Raw genomic sequence first — 16,868 nt, 5'->3', positions numbered from 1 at the left:
GGGACCAAAGTAACAAAGCCTACCATCAGTAACACACTACGCCGCCAGGGACTCAAATCCTGCAGTACCAGACGTGTCCCCCTGCTTAAGCCAGTACATGTCCAGGCCCATCTGAAGTTTGCTAGAGTGCATTTGGATGATCCAGAAGAGGATTGGGAGAATGTCATATGGTCAGATGAAACCAAAATAGAACTTTTTGGTAAAAACTCAACTCGTCGTGTTTGGAGGACAAAGAATGCTGAGTTGCATCCAAAGAACACCATACCTACTGTGAAGCATGGGGGTGGAAACATCATGCTTTGGGGCTGTTTTTTCTGCAAAGGGACCAGGACGACTGATCCGTGTAAAGGAAAGAATGAATGGGGCCATGTATCGTGAGATTTTGAGTGAAAACCTCCTTCCATCAGCAAGGGCATTGAAGATGAAACGTGGCTGGGTCTTTCAGCATGACAATGATCCCAAACACACCACCCGGGCAACGAAGGAGTGGCTTCGTAAGAAGCATTTCAAGGTCCTGGAGTGGCCTAGCCAGTCTCCAGATCTCAACCCCATAGAAAATCTTTGGAGGGAGTTGAAAGTCTGTGTTGCCCAGCGACAGCCCCAAAAGATCACTGCTCTAGAGGAGATCTGCATGGAGGAATGGGCCAAAATACCAGCAACAGTGTGTGAAAACCTTGTACAGACTTACAGAAAACGTTTGACCTGTGTCATTGCCAACAAAGGGTATATAACAAAGTATTGAGAAACTTTTGTTATTGACCAAATACTTATTTTCCACCATAATTTGCAAATAAATTCATTAAAAATCCTACAATGTGATTTTCTGGATTTTTTTTCTTCTCATTTTGTCTGTCATAGTTGACGGAAATTACAGGCCTCTCTCATCTTTTTAAGTGGGAGAACTTGCACAATTGGTGGCTGACTAAATACTTTTTTCCCCCACTGTATATCTGTTTGGGATTCTTGCAGTGAAATTGCAGTCTACAAATGATTTGTAATTATGTTCCGGCCCACCGACCATCCGCTCAGGAATCGGCCCGCGGCTGAATCTAGTTGATGATCTCTGCTCTATAGTAAGAGCCTGCACTGTAAAAATAGAAAGACTCAAAACACCATTATTGTGTAATGAAACAATGAAAAGTAGCATGCCTAACCTGAAATCTGGTGTTTGGAGGGTGTTTGAATGTAAACCAATGGTAAGTGTTATGATAAACAGAAGGTGTTTTAAAACAGAATAGAAGTATTCTGAAACACCCAAAGTGGTTGTTCAATCGGAATATTGGTGTTTTCAAGAGAGTGTTTTGGGGTTTTAGTGCATGTAAACGGCAGCATCAAAACACAAAATAAAAATATATATGTTTCCAGACCATGTCTCTCATACAAGCAAATGGTTATGATATGCAAACAGTTTATAGCCTAAATATGAATTGATGATAACTCGGAACACCAAAATAGTATTTTCTAACTTTTCCGGTAGTGCTCCCAGTCCCTGGCAAGGTGTTGCTGAACACTTGAGTAGCCCTTTCCTGCAGTCATATGACTAGTGCCTTCATGGGTGGAGTGTTATACTTTTGTTTCATATTTTCAAAATTAATAAACAGTATTAAAAAAAACCCGCTGAAAATTGGTTGTTTCTATGTCAAACGGTTTTGTTATATTTTGGTCTTCTGTGATGTATATAAAGTGTCATAATGGGATGCAAACTAAAAATGTTATACATTTCAACTCTATATCTGACATGGTACAGGTGTCTTCTTTTTTCTAAGCCCATAACCATGTGTGTGAGGTGTATACTTTGATTTCAAAGTAGATTTGTTTAAGACTGCCAAGAAACACTGTGTGACCCTGATTTAGCTCACTGCAGTAATTAAATGGTGTTACAACACACCATGTAATGAATGTTTTAAAACATCTCAGGATGATGTTTCAATACTCCAGCAAAGTTAATGTTTCGTCTCCTTGACGTTGGTGGGAGCTCAGTTGCTTCTAGTTTGGTGTTACAAAGCACTTAATTTTAACAGTGTGGAGTCAAGAGCCTTACCTGTATAAATCACCATGGGGACATAATGTGCATGAGCCAACTGTACAGCATGCATGAAGTGGTTTTATTATGGTTATTTATTTGGGGCGTGACCCAGAATGAATCAGGACGTGAAACACCTCATGGGGATACACTGAATTAAGATAACTTGGCTGTGTTCTGAACTAAAGGCTAGAGCTGCCATTTTCAAGGAGCAGTACGCTAATCCGACGCTAATAAGAAATCCCACTACGCCCTTTGACGAACCATCAAACAGGCAAAGCGTCAATACAGGACAAAGATCTAATCCTACTACACTGGCTCTGACATTTGTCGGATGTGACAGGGCTTGCAAACTATCATGGATTACAAAGGGAAACCAAGCCGCAAGCTACCAGTGACGCGAGCCTGCCAAACAAGCTAAATACATTCTATGCTCGCTTCGAGGCTAGCAACACTGAACCATGCATGAGAGCACCAGCTATTCCAGATGGCTGTGTGATCACACTCTCCGTAGCGAATGTTAGAAAGACCTGTAAACAGGTTAACATTTATTTAGACGGATTACCATGACGCGTACTCAGAGCATGGCAAGTGCCTTCACTGACATTTTCAACCTCTCCCTGACCAAGTCTGTGTGCCCAAGAACACCAATGTAACCTGACTAAATGACTATCGCCCTGTAGCACTCGCATCTGTGGCCATGAAATGCTTTGAAAGGCTGGTCATGGCTCACATCAACACCGTCATCCCAGACACCCTGGACCCACTCCAACTCGCATACTGCCCCAACAGATCCACAGATGATGCAATCTCTATTGCACTCCACACTGCCCTTTCCCATCTGGACAAAAGGAACACCTACGTGAAAATTCTGTTCATTGACTACAGCGTTCAACACCATAGTGCCCTCCAAGCTCATCACTAAGCTAAGGACCCTGGGATTAAACACCTCCCTCTGCAACTGGATCCTGGACTTCCTGACAGGCCGCCCCCAGGTGGTGAGGGTAAGCAACAACACATCCGTCATGCTGACCCTCAGCACAGGGGCCCCTCAGGAGTGCGAGGTTAGTCCCCTCCTGTACTCCCTGTTCACCCACGACTGCGTGGCCGCGCACGACTCCAACAGCATCATTAAGTTTGCTGACGACATGGCGGTGGTAGGCCTGATCAGTGACGACGATAAGACAGCCTACAGGGAGGAGGTCAGAGACCTGGCAGTGTGGTGCTTGGACAACAACCTCTCCCTCAATGTCAGCAAGACAAAAAAGATGATTGTGGTTTTCCTCGGTGTCCACATCACTAAGGAATTATCATGGTCCACACACATCAACACAGTCATGAAGAGGGCACGACATCGCCTCTTCCCCCTTAGGAGGCCCAAAAAATGTGGCATGGGCCCTCAGAAGATTCTACAGCTGCACCATTGAGAGCATCTTGACTGGTTGCATCACTGCTTGGTATGGCAACTGCTTGGCATCCGACGACAAGGCGCTACAGAGGGTAGCGCGTACGGCCCAGAACATCACTGGGGCTGCGCTCCCTACCATCCAGGACCTCTATACTAGGCAGTGTCAGAGGAAGGCCCTAAAAACTCCAGCCACCCAAGTCATAGATTGTTCTCTCTGCTACCGCATGGCAAACGGTACCGATACACCAAGTCTGGAACCAACAGGACCCTGATCAGCTCCTACCCCCAAGCCATAAGACTGCTAAATACAATGAACTCCAAAAGTATTGGGACTTTGACAATTGTGTTGTTGTTTTGGCTCTGTACTCCAACACTTTGGATTTGAAATGATACAATGACTATGAGGTTAAATTGCAGACTGTCATCTTTAATTTGAGGGTATTTTCATCCATATCGGGTGAACCATTTAGTACATAGTCCCCCCCATTTTAGGGGACCAAAAGTATTGGGACAAATTCACTTATGTGTATTAAAGTAATCAAAAGATTAGTATTTGGTCCCATATTCCTAGCATGCAGTGAGAAATGATGAGTGAGAAAGTTACAGACACACAAATATCATACCCCCCAAAAAATGCTAACCTCCACTGTTTTTGTAATGGTAAGAGGTTAAAATGTCTTGGGGGTGTGATATTTGTGTGTCTGTAACTTTCTCACTCATCATTATTCACGTTTCATTCAGGATTATCCGTAATCATGGTAGCATCCACATTAATGTGGAAGTGTTTAGAAACATATTCTATTGTTATTTACAAGAAAAGTGACCACAAAATGAAACGATACATTATTTACCATTAATTGCTATTGGGCACAAAATAATCTGAAACACAACCAAAACAAATAGCAAATGCATCCAATAAGTTTGTAGTCACAAGCTTGATGTAATCATTGTGTGCTAGGAATATGGGACCAAATACTAACATTTTGACTACTTTAATAATACACATATAAGTGCATTTGTCCCAATACTATGGTCCCCTAAAATGGGGGGACAATGTAAAAGTGCTGTCATTTCTAAACGGTTCATCCGATATGTATGAAAATACCCCTCAAATTAAAGCTGACAGTCTGCACTTTAACCTCATAGTCATTGTATCGTTTCAAATCCAAAGTGCTGGAATACAGAGCCACAAAAACTGTGTCACTGTCCCAATACTTTTGGAGCTCACTATAGTTAGTTAAATAGTTAACCAATAGCTAACCTCCTGAGTGGCGCAGTGGTCTAAGGCACTGCATCGCAGTGCTAACTGTGCCACTAGAGATCCTGGTTCGAATCCAGGCTCTGTCGTAGCCGGCCGTGACCGGGAGACTCATGGGCGGCGCACAATTGGCCCAGGGTAGGGGAGGGAATGGCCGGCAGGGATGTAGCTCAGTTGATAGAGCATGGCGTTTGCAACGCCAGGGTTGTGGGTTTGATTCCCACGGGGGGCCAGTATAAAAAAATAAATAAATAAAATTTATTCACTAACTGTAAGTCGCTCTGGATAAGAGTGTCTGCTAAATGACGTAAATGTAAATCTAACCGAACTATCTGCATTGACCCTTTTTGCACTAACTCTTTTGACTCATCACATATGCTACTGTTTATTATCTGTCCTGTTGCCTAGTCACTTTATCCCTACATATATGTACATATCTACCTCAATTACCTTGTACCCCTGTACATCGACTCGATACTGGTACCCCGTGTATATAGCCAAGTTATTGTTACTCATTGTGTATTTATTCCTTGTGTTATAATTTTTCAATTTTTCAATTATTTCTCTTTTTTTTCTCTCTGCATTGTTGGGAAGGGCCTGTAAGTAAGCATTTCACTGTTATACTATACCTGTTGTTTACGAAGCATGTGACAAATAACATTTGATTTGATTTGACAATATTGCTGTTACAATCCATTAAATTATACCTGATCTCAGATGAGCATTTGAGACTTAATTCATTATTGCAGTTATTATCTTCACAGTTGAAAGAGAATGAAAACATTATTAGGCGATATAGATGTAATGCAATGGAATAGTGCAACAGGATAGTCTAGTCAGGGTATAGAAAGCCTTCATGGCAAACAGTAAATCTGCTCTGATGTTGATGACTCAGCGTATACGTTGGAGCGTTCAATATGGGCATTGTTATATGATTAACTGCTTCTTCTTAATTAATTGCTTCTTCATTGACTCTGTACTGGTAACCCGTGTATATAGCAAAGTTATCGTTACTCATTGTGTATTTATTATTACTTTTATTATTACGTGTTTCACTTTTCTATTATTTCTCTATTTTCTTTCTCTCTGCGTTGTTGGGAAGGGCTCGTAAGTAAACATTTCACTCTTAGTCTACACCTGTTTTTTACGAAGCATGTGACAAATACAATTTGATTTGATTTAATTTGATCCTTCTCCGCTTTCCCTCCCTGAATCCATGAAGATGGGATCTGGATTATCGCTCAGAAGTTCAACTAACCTGTCAACAAACAGACAACCGCTTCAGTATTGCCCTTGTGGGCTGTTACTCTAATTGGTTTCCAATGGACTTAGAGAAACATATTATACTGTATCTAGGTTCATGGATGGGTTACATAGAGGGATCATGTAATAGTACTGATTCTATGATTATGTCATAGCACAAACAAACCCATTGTGGGGAATGTCTCATACTGTAGGTGAAAATCTTCCATAGCTGAAAACCATTGTTAATTTCAAAAGCTCCTGAATGGATGTTTTGACTGACAGTTCAAAGTATCGCCTTTGTCAAAAAATGTAACTATTGCTTTGAATTAACTGTCTTCCCTAGATTTTTATTTACTAGGGAGGGTGGTTCCTCCACCCATTTTTATCGGAGCCATTTCCCAGGTCCGGTTAAATTGATATTTTGACAGTAAATGAAACAGTGTGGATAACTCCTTGTTAGACTATCAGGCACTGTTGTGAGGTTCTAAGTTCTGGGACAAATCCAGACGGACTACAAGGAAAGCTTAAACTAGATTTATTACACCCAACAGGATGTCGCAGCTGCATAACACAACATACAAGTCACACAAGCACATATTTACAACTAGGCGGAGTCATCTCCTTGTATGTCTAAGATAGACAGTCATTCTCTGTTGTTGGGCATGAACTGAGTGTGTTCCACTTATTGGTATTGTCTTGGCCCGGCCTGAGCCCAGAACTTTCATGGTCGGGGAAGTGTGTGTGTGTGTGTGTGAGATCAGACTTCAGTTAGAGTGTTTTTAGGTGGGCCTCTCTGGCCCCCCTCCCAAAGGTTTCTTCTCTCTTCAACTGTTGTCCTCACCACGACCTCGATGTTGAGTCCAACATCTCTCCTTACCCTAGTTCCACAGAGTCTAGCCTAGCTTGTCAGGAACTGAGACTCGACTGTTGCCCTTTGCCTACTTTCTTTAGAAATATTAATAACCAGAAAAGCAAGAACATGTCTGGACAGAGACTTTCTGTACTTCCCCTTGTCACTGCAATAATACACACAAGCTCCAACACCCTAACCAATAAAAAATTATTACTACTAATCAGGCTGATTATGCAGGTATCAATGGCTCATTATGCAATTAAAACATGCTCATGTCAGACTAGTTCTCATCAATGTGTTTGCACACCCGGCCCTGGCTGCTCATCTGACTCACATCAGCATAATATCGGAATCAAAGAGAAACAATACTTTTGAGTTATTTTATGGGGAGAGCTTTGGAGGCTAATAATATTTGATCTTACTAATCATCAGTTTGAATTCAGTGAGGTGAGCCAATATATTTACTTCCCATTAAAGACCATTAGAGGTGAAATGATAGAGAGGGAAAATGACTGGATCCTGGAGAGAGGAATCAGCAGGGAGAGATAGAGAGACTGGGAAAGACAGATCTGAAATTCCGTTATCCACAGCAGAGCATTAAATAATGTTATATTTTTTGCGCAAAAGGAGTGGGTCAACGGAAGTAACAAAGTGACACAGCGTGTGTGTGTCTGTCTGTCTGTCTGTGTGTGTGTGTCTGTGTGGGTTCCTGCATGTGGGTGTGTGTCTGTGTGCGTGCTTGCATGTGTGTATGTGTGTGCGCCTATACATGATGGCAGCAAACACAGAGCCGGGGGGATTACGAGTAGATTAATTCATCTAATTATCTTCCTTCTGCTTCGTCTGTGTCACAGCGTCAAGATTACACTATCGTATCATCACTGTTGTCGTCATTTAAAGAAAGCAGTAATTTGCAGTATCTATGATTACAATGTTCATGATATATTGTATCATTAGAGACTGGCAATCTGGGGTGTTAATGAAACTTTAACTACTGTATAGGGATTCGACTGGATCGCTGGTGCTCTATTCACAGGGAAATGAGGATGTACAGCAGATGTGCAAACATTTATTGAACATATTGACTCATTTATTGAATTCTATGACAGTTGCAGGCTAATTAAGCAATAACGCCCGAGGAGGTGTGGTATATGGCCAATATACCATGCCTAAGGGCTGTTCTTAAGCACGACGCAACGCAGAGTGCCTGGACACAGCCCTTAGCCGTGGTATATTGGCCATATATCACAAACCCCCAAGGTGCCTTATTGCTATTATAAACTGGTTACCAACATAATTAGAGCAGTAAAAATAAATGTTTTGTCATACCTGTGGTATACAGTCTGATAGACCACGGCCGTCAGCCAATCAGCATTCAGGGCTCGAACCACCCAGTTTATAATTCCAATTAGATGACAATGTGAGCTTAGCTTATATTGCAATAGGTACAGTAAACAACACATCTGCATGTCAGTGTGATTGCTCTCTTCAGTAGAACTTAACTCTGAACTCCTCTTCTCTTCTTCTGCTCAGGACACTGAGATTCTGAATACAGCTGTGCTCACCGGGAGGACGGTTGCCGTGCCAGTAAAGGTGGTCACCGTAGGAACAGATGGCACAGTTACGGATGTAACAGAGTCAGTAGAGTGTCGGTCGACCGATGAAGAGGTGGTCAAGGTGAGTGTACACTATACAGGCTGCAACCTTGAGAGGAAACCTTGAACACCTTTAGAGAAAACCTTGAGGAGATAGACTAGGTAGAACCCATCCTTTTCAGCCCAACATAGGACTTGAGTTCAAGTACAGTACATACAGTATGACAATAATGCCTTTTTAGTCTCTCATCCTTTACAGGCACAAGGCCATATACAGATGTCGGATCTTAACTTGATCACTCTTTTGTCGCAGAGAATTTTCCCGATGCATCAATTCAAATGAGCGTCGTGAGTGGCTGAAAATGAGCAGTTCTCTTTCTCTCTATGCGGGGGCAGTCTAGTCATTGGGATCAGGGCTTGCTATCAAAATGATGTTCTCTCTTGCCAAATATACTGAACCAAAATATAAACGCAACATGTATAGTGTTGGTCCCATGTTTCATGAGCTGAAATAAAAGATCCCAGAAATGTTCCATACAGACAAAAAGCTTATTTCTTTCAAATTTTGTGTACACATCCCTGTTAGTGAGCATTTCTCCTTTGCCAAGATAATCCATCCACCTGACAGGTGCGATATCTCAAGAAGCTGACTAAACAGCATGGTCATTACACAGGTGCACCTTGTGCTGGGGACAATAAAAGGCCATCCTAAAATGTGCTGTTTTGTCACACAACACAATGCCATAGATGTCTCGAGTTTTGAGGGAGCGTGCAATTGGCATGTTGACTGCAGGAATGTCCAACAGAGCTGTTGCCAGATAATTTAATGTTAATTTCTCTATGAAAAGCCGCCTCTAACATCGTTTTAGAGAATTTGGCAGTACGTCCAACTGGCATCACAACCGCAGACCAATTGTAACCATGCCAGCCCAGGACCTCCACATCCGGCTTCTTCACCTGCGAGTGAAGAGACCAGCCTCCCGGACAGCTGATGAAACTGAGGAGTATTTCTGTCTGAAATGAAGCCCTTTTGTGGGGAAAAACTCATTCTGATTAGCTGGGCCTGGCTCGCCAGTGGGTGGGCCAATGCCCTACCAGGCCAACACATGGCTGCACCCAGTCATTTCAAATCCATAGATTAGGGCCTAATGAATTGATTTAAATTGACTGATTTCCTTCTACGAACTGTAACTCAGTAAAATGTTTGAAATTGTTTTATGTTGCATTAAACATTTTGTTAGCTTTCTCTGGCCCACACTCCAGCACAGTAGGTGGCGGTAATTAACGTTGGATGACAACCGACAAAAAAAAAACACAGAAGAAGGAGGCTGCTAGCTAGTTAGGGGTCACCGGTACACAGTGTCCTTTGCCCCCACCTGTCGAGCACTGCTTTCCAGCAGTTCTGTTAATGTTACGGCGAGGGAATTAGCTAGCTAGTGTAGCCAACCAAACTCTTGCGTGGCACTACCAGCGATTACACTCACCGTAACGTTACAATAACTGTGGGAAAGCAGTGTACAGCAGGCGGGGGCAAGCGACACTGTGTGCCGGTGTCCTAGCTAGCTAGCAGCCTCAATGGCAGTGGGTGCAGCATGTAGTAAGTGATGCGTAGTGGGTGTAGCATGTAGTGGGTGTAACCAGTGTGAAATGGCTAGCTAGTTAGAGGTGCGGATCACTCGCTCTGAGACCTTGAAGTAGTTGTTTCCCTTGCTCTGCAAGGGCTGTGGCTTTCGTGGAGCGATAGGTAGCTAATGGTTCTTCAAGGGTGACTGTTGTTAATGTGTTCAGAGGGTCCCTCGTTCAAGCCCAGTTTGGGGGCGAGGAGAGAGGCGGAAGCAACACTGTTACATTAATGCTGTTGACCTGGATCACTCAGTTGGACTCTGCTCGGTTGCTGCGGAGAAGGAGGAGGTCAAAGGGGGGTGAGTGTAACTGGTGTGAAATGGCTAGCTAGTTAGTGGTGTGCGTTAGTAACATCCAGTCGGTGACATCACTTGCGTTGAGACCTTGAATAATTTGTTTTGCTTGCTCTGCAAGGGCCGTGGCTTTTGTGGAGCGATAGGTAACGATGCTTCGTGGGAGGCAGTTGTTGATGTGTTCAGAGGGTCCCTGGTTCAACCCCAGGTGGGGGTAAGGAGAGGGACGAAAGCAACACTGTTACATGAGCGCTGCATGTAGTAAACGCGGTCGGCAGAATTTCTAGGCAGCACGTCAAAAATGTAATCTCCCAATCCCATGTATCCTTAGCTGGGGAGGCAATCCCAAAACACCTTCCGGCGCAGCAAATTTTTTTAAGGATTCTGAATTAATGTAGCACATTTTCCAGAAGAATAAGGAATAACGTGAAATGTAAGTATAACATTTATTTATTCATCAAATTATGTTCAAATGTTCAACAAATTACTTTCATGTGAATTGTGAATTCAAATGTTGAGTAACTGGTGTTTATCAGCCCGTCGGACGCGATAGCTAGCTAGCAGGCACTCTCCTACTTATCGACTGTTTAAAGATTAAGAACTAAACTAACTAATCTTAGATTCAGCAATGTGTCAATTGTGAAGACCCGGACAGTTAAATCATTAATTGGTGAACTTGCTAGCCAGCTAAAGACATGTAGAAAATCTGTTTTTTTCATTTGTTTTCAGGGACTAAAGTGGGCACCTGATTTTGTTTCACTCCTTAGCATTGGCTTGGCAAGAGAAAATAGTCCTGCCCAACTCGTTTGAAGGTAAGACATCTGACGAAAAACATAGTAAATGCAGCCAGCTGTGTTCTGTTCAATCTTGCTAGCCAGCCAAGTTATTTGTGCATTCTGTTGATGAGTCTGTTTTGCTCTCTAGCTGCCTGCAGTGTCTGTTTACCTAGCTAACGTTAGCTAACTTTCTCTTGCCACTTTCCCTTCCCCTATTGTGTTGCACCATTGAGGTTGGTGTTACTAGTTAAAATTACAGTCTAAGTTATTCTACTGTAAACAACTTGACCAAGCCTAATAATATAAAAACTGTTAACAAATGATTGCACATTAATAAAAGTAGTTGTGGCTTCAGCAACTTGAACCAGCACTGAAATTTGAGCAGTGAGGTTAATTTCTCCCCCCTTGTCTCTGCTTGTTCCAGGTTGAAGGACATCCCACCCTGACACCCTGCAGATGTAAATAACTTGTTGTGAACCTCCCAGCCACCAGGAGAATCACCATATCCCAGGATATTATTCTGGAGTGTGCAACATCACAATGTTAGATATAAATAGATTTGCCCATGTTATTGTTTATCATGCAGATTTGTCAGGACATTGTAATTTATGAAGCTCATTCTAAAATACAGACATTGCACTGTGTGCAAGTTTTCAGTTTAGACCACAATTAATTGAATAAGGTGTTAGTGAAGGGCTGGAACAAAAACTTGTAAACTTCTCTCCTGTGTATAAAACAGTGACTGTCATGACAAATTTTGCCCTCATGTACTGAACAATCTTATGAATGTTGGAGGTTAATCTCCTTGATGTCCCTCATTTGGGAATTACTTATTTTGCACAATGGACTGTGTTTTAAGGACTCATGCACAAATACAGGAAAATAAATAAAAATGTTAACATTTATTCAAAATTACAATTGTTGATGTCTCCACATGTTCTGGTTTTGAGGCTTGAGCATCCGGTGACTGCAGTTCATCTGTTTAATCCCCTGCAGGGAGAGAGAAAGGCATCGATAATATTACAATGCTGTATTAATTTCATTGAATATTTATTCCTGTTTGATATGCATTTACACAGTATAATTATATTGGACATGTTATCCTTTATCACATGCCAGTATTTGTTTTGTATCCAATGCATTTAGCTTGCATTAAAATGAAGTAGCCTAGAACTTCTAATCTATTTAGGTTGCATCATACCACCTTTCAATATGTGACCAACCGGCTCGATTCGGTCTAATGTAGCAAAATTTGAAATTGTGTTTTTTTCCCCCTTTAAAAGTACAGACTAGAAAATGGTATATCATACACTACAGTTGAGGAACAATGGGAGAGTAATTCTGCTTTGAAAGTTGATAAACTTGTAACCCCACTTTTGAGAAAATGGCCCTTGAATGTTTTGTTACACCTACTGGAGAGCTCTTCTTTGTCTACATCATTTCAGCATCGTTCACACCCTCTTAAGCCTTAGCCCCACCCATCTCTTTAAGGATACATCTGAGGCCATGTGCTAAACAGAGTGAGTACGGTAGTGTACTAAACAACCAAAGATTTCAAGATTAAAGGCTGGTTTATACTACATCTATCAACATATATGTAGACAGTTGTCGTAGTGACATCATGAACATTCTATTGTTGTCCGACATCAAACTTGTCGTTGTCGTTATGAAAAAGTATAAACACAAAAACGACAGGCTGAATGACATCAGCAACCTGGTGGACCAAAATAGCATAACTGGTGTATTTTAACACCAATAAACCCATCCATTTACAAATGAATTTAGTATATGTCTAGCAAACCAGGCAACTAAAAGCAACTTTCTAAACAATGTTTTAGTTTGTTTCTAGCTTGTTAGCTAGCTAGCTAACGTTACGTTAGCTGGCTAGCCAGTTTAAATAATGACCATTTCATATAGCTTACAACGTCTTAACTTGAGCTCATTTGTGTTCATTATTACAGGAGAATAAACTCACAACAAGATCATTATTTACAAGTTAATGACAAGCTAATTACAGAAAATAGCTTACAGTTGTGAGTGTGACTAAATAAAAGCAGGACATTCTACTGGAGAATTTTAGAACTTGGACACTGTCTCGTTGGCCTAATGTTATATCCTAATTTGACTTTGGTGGAGGTTATGTTGTTCTTCACATTACCGTCTCTGGTAAGCACACACTATATCAAATGAAATCAAAGTTTATTTGTCACATGCACAGGATACAGAAGGTGTAAATGGTACAGTGAAATGGTTACTTGCATAGTGGAGTCTTTTGTTTAGAAATGTAACTAGCTAGCTAGCTAAACAATGAACCATAATCCCAATTTATAACATTACTACCCTGCATGAATCTGAAGGTAGCTAAAGTTAACCAACTAGCTAGCTAGCTAACATTAGGCTATAACTAGCAATGCAAATGGCTCTGAGATACTAATAATATTACTACATAGATCATACACGTAACGTTAGCTAGCTAGCTAGCTAACTAACAGTACACTTTAACTTTCTGCCCAAAACCACATTTAGATTTTTTGTTTAAATGTTTACGTTCAAATGCCTCTCCTGTGAAATAGTGACACGTGACATACACCTAGTTTCCTGAAACTAGTCACATATTAGTTATCAACCAATATAAAACCATGTTATCTTGAACATCAGTGTCATTTAATAATGTGCACGGGTGTGATAGCTGTATGAATTAATCACAATGCAAGCCTACTCATTAGAAAAAAACAGTAGCTGTAATGCAATATTAGCTTCACAGTGAAACACCACTATTCTGGCTATGAATCATTCTTAAACAGTCAGTGAAATAGCTTATAGAAATAAAATAGATTTTGCCTGTATGATATCATGCATACAAGCTTACCGGTAATGTCCACAACGATGGAGCAGCAGACCAAGCAATATGCGTAAGGAGGAGCCTATAACGTAGGTCGGTGTCAACTTCATTCATTAACAGGTACTGAGGAGATCAATTCTGTTACTTGCTTACTTATTATTCGTGTCAAATATTTCCATTTTGGGATATTTGTTTACTGAAATAGTTGCTCACGCTGCTCCATCGTTGTGGACATTACCGGTACAGGGGCTACAATGTGGCTACAAACGTCTTCCGCTTGGTGGAATGTGAATGCGTTATCACGTAATACTGCCTTCAAATCCCGTCCCAAACGGCAGTAACCTACTGGAAAAGTGCTACCTACTAGGGTAGTTGCCTTTTGGAGGCAGGTAGGCAGCAGCCTACCTGCCTACCTGTTACATAATAACAGGATGCTACACCAACATTAGTTTCCATTCATACAAAGTGTCAAAACAATAGCCCAGCACTGGGCGCGAACTCATGATGCTCATAGCTGAAGTGTGCTGCTCAGACCACTGCCCTACAGCAGCTCACAAAGCTTTAACAAGCCATGAGAATACTTGATTTATGAGGTTGGTTGGTTTGCAGAGCCTTCCCCACACCATAGCCCCCTAGGTACGGTACTGCATTGTATAGTCTACAAACACCGCTTCCAGCTGTCCCCTGGCGGCAATTATACATTTTCAATATTTATTCAAATCCTCCTGCTGCAGGATTATTTTCCTCCTGCGATGAAATGGGTCATATTAAGATCTGACATCTGTAGCGTGGCCTTGTTGAGTGAAAGCTGTGCCCTACAGTACAATACAGAATAAACAACACATTTGGTTGTGTCTACCGGACTTGGGTTCAAATACTATTTGAAATCATTTCAAATAGTATATCTGTGCTTGATTGAGCTTGCCTGTTACAATAAACCCAATGGAAAAAGTGCAACCTGGCCCACCTGTCCCTCCCGGCAGGCTCAAGCAAACGTTCAAAGTATTTGAAAGTGTAAATGTACGTATTGTGGCATACAGCAGGTCAGCCACCAGGGGGAGACTCGTCGAGGCCTGGTAACAGATGGAGTATACATCATGAGGCGGTGTTTCCATCTACTGGACGTGCCAGGTCTCGACGGGCTCCCCGGACAGGACTAATTGGGGCTGATTGGGAGCTGGTGAGTAATTAAGGGCGGATTGCTCACCAGCTGTGCAAGGCCCATAAAGCTGCCAGAAGGGCAGCACATGGGAGAGGACTGGGGGAAGTACGGTAACTTCCGTGTAGTTGGAGATGGTATCCTGGAGAGGGTCTCATGGGGGAGACCTAACCTTTTCTTTTGATTATTTTATTAATAAACACCCTGAAACCGAGATACTCATACTCTGTCCGTGTCTGATCTGTGTAAACGTCTTGACCCAACCCCTTGATCTGCCACAAGTGGTGGAGAATGCGGGCATCTGGATAACGTGGTCAGATCAGGGTTGACGTTTACACAGCATCAGCATGGACGAGTTGATAGCTCAGTTCGTCCGGGCCCAACAAGCACAACAGGCGGTTCAGGAACGAACGCTGGAGGAACAGCGACTACAAAACGTCTGCCTCATGGAGGAAGTCAGGAAGCTGCAAGGAGGAGCATCTCCTGAATCCCATCACAACCAGTTTTTAATCAAGCTAACGGAAGACGATGACATTGAAACATACCTCTGTACGTTTGAACGGACAGTGCTACGGGAAGGATGGCCAAGGCCGAAGTGGGCAAGTCTGCTGGCCCCGTTCCTCTCTGGGAATGCCCAAAAGGCGAACAGGTGGCTAACTACGACAGACTCAAACGGGAGATATTCAGCCGCTACGGGTACAGCCTGGCCCTTCGGGCTCAACGGTTCCATGACTGGAGGTTCGTACCCGACGCATCCCCCCGAGCCCAGATGAGCGACCTTCTGCGCGTCACCAGGGCATGGCTCCTAACCGACGTATCCACCCTCTCCCTCCTCAATAAAGTGGTCCTGGATCGCTTCGTACGGGCGCTACCCCACGGCATGAAGAGGGCAGCGAGCCTATGCGCGCCCCAGACCTTGGAGGGCCTCCTGGAAGCAGTGGAGAAACATCAGAACACTCAGGCCCTACTGAGGGGGAGCCGGGACGAGTCGGCGACCTGTGCGAGGGGATGGAAGGACAACCACACCGTGGTGTACCCCTAATCAGTCGGCAGGGCCAAGGGACCGCAAACTCGTGGAGAGACGGCTGGGGAAGGGCCGACCCGCCACCGACGACCCCAGGTAGATGGAGACCAACGGAGGTGTTTTGAGTGTGGCGCCCAGGGGCACATTGCCTGGAATTGCCCTGCTCGAGAGGAGTCGATGCCATCAGCTAGCACCGGAGGCCAGGTGGGTCACGCCGTGAACTATGTCACCTCCTGTTGGGTGCACCATGAATCAACTGCACCCATGGTCCCGGTGAAGGTTGACGGACATGACACGGAAGCGCTATTAGACTCCGGAAAGATGGTTACGCTTGTAACCACGAGCCTGCTGAACCAGGAGACCGAACGGGGTAGGGAGATGTCCATTTCCTGTGTTCACGGTGACACAAAGCGGTATCCCACCGTATGGACCAACATCATGACACCACAAGGGAGCTGCCAGATGATGGTGGGTGCAGTACCAGAGCTGCCAGTACCTATCCTAGTGGGATGGGATTGTCCACTGTTCGCGGCCCTATGGGGGCACGAGTTGAAAAAAAAGATACGATCCGGCCGAAGCGGGGGGGGCACCACCGGTTAACCATCCTGACTCTACGGGTCCGGAGTCGGAGTCGGAGGGGGAGCCGGAACCCGAACCCCCTGGGAAACCACTAGAGGAGGAGCCCAGCCTTCCCCTTCTCAATTTCGAGGGGCCAGTCAAGACCCCCGTTGGGGGCCAACTGAGGGGCCAATTCGGGACGGCCCAGTGG

General features: G+C 43.4%; 1 protein-coding gene and 1 long non-coding RNA gene across 2 annotated transcripts in view; both read left to right on the top strand.

Moving 5' to 3' along the window:
- The window catches only part of si:dkey-112m2.1 (transmembrane protein 132C), a 243,809-nt gene that overhangs the window by 199,129 nt on the left and 27,812 nt on the right, over window positions 1-16,868 (top strand). The window contains exon 5 of the mRNA XM_041850784.2: window positions 8,321-8,464. Coding sequence (XP_041706718.2) covers window positions 8,321-8,464 — 144 coding nt within the window. The remainder of the gene's footprint in view (window positions 1-8,320; window positions 8,465-16,868) is intronic.
- Window positions 9,738-12,182, top strand: LOC121541625. Its single transcript, XR_005995779.1, has 3 exons — window positions 9,738-10,731; window positions 11,028-11,110; window positions 11,499-12,182. It is a non-coding gene; the product is annotated as an uncharacterized LOC121541625 (long non-coding RNA).

The sequence above is a fragment of the Coregonus clupeaformis genome, chromosome 27 (assembly GCF_020615455.1).
Source record: "Coregonus clupeaformis isolate EN_2021a chromosome 27, ASM2061545v1, whole genome shotgun sequence".
In the NCBI taxonomy this organism is placed as follows: domain Eukaryota; kingdom Metazoa; phylum Chordata; class Actinopteri; order Salmoniformes; family Salmonidae; genus Coregonus; species Coregonus clupeaformis.
The sequence above is the reverse complement of the archived record's forward strand: the minus strand, read 5'-3'. Positions and strand labels throughout refer to the sequence as shown.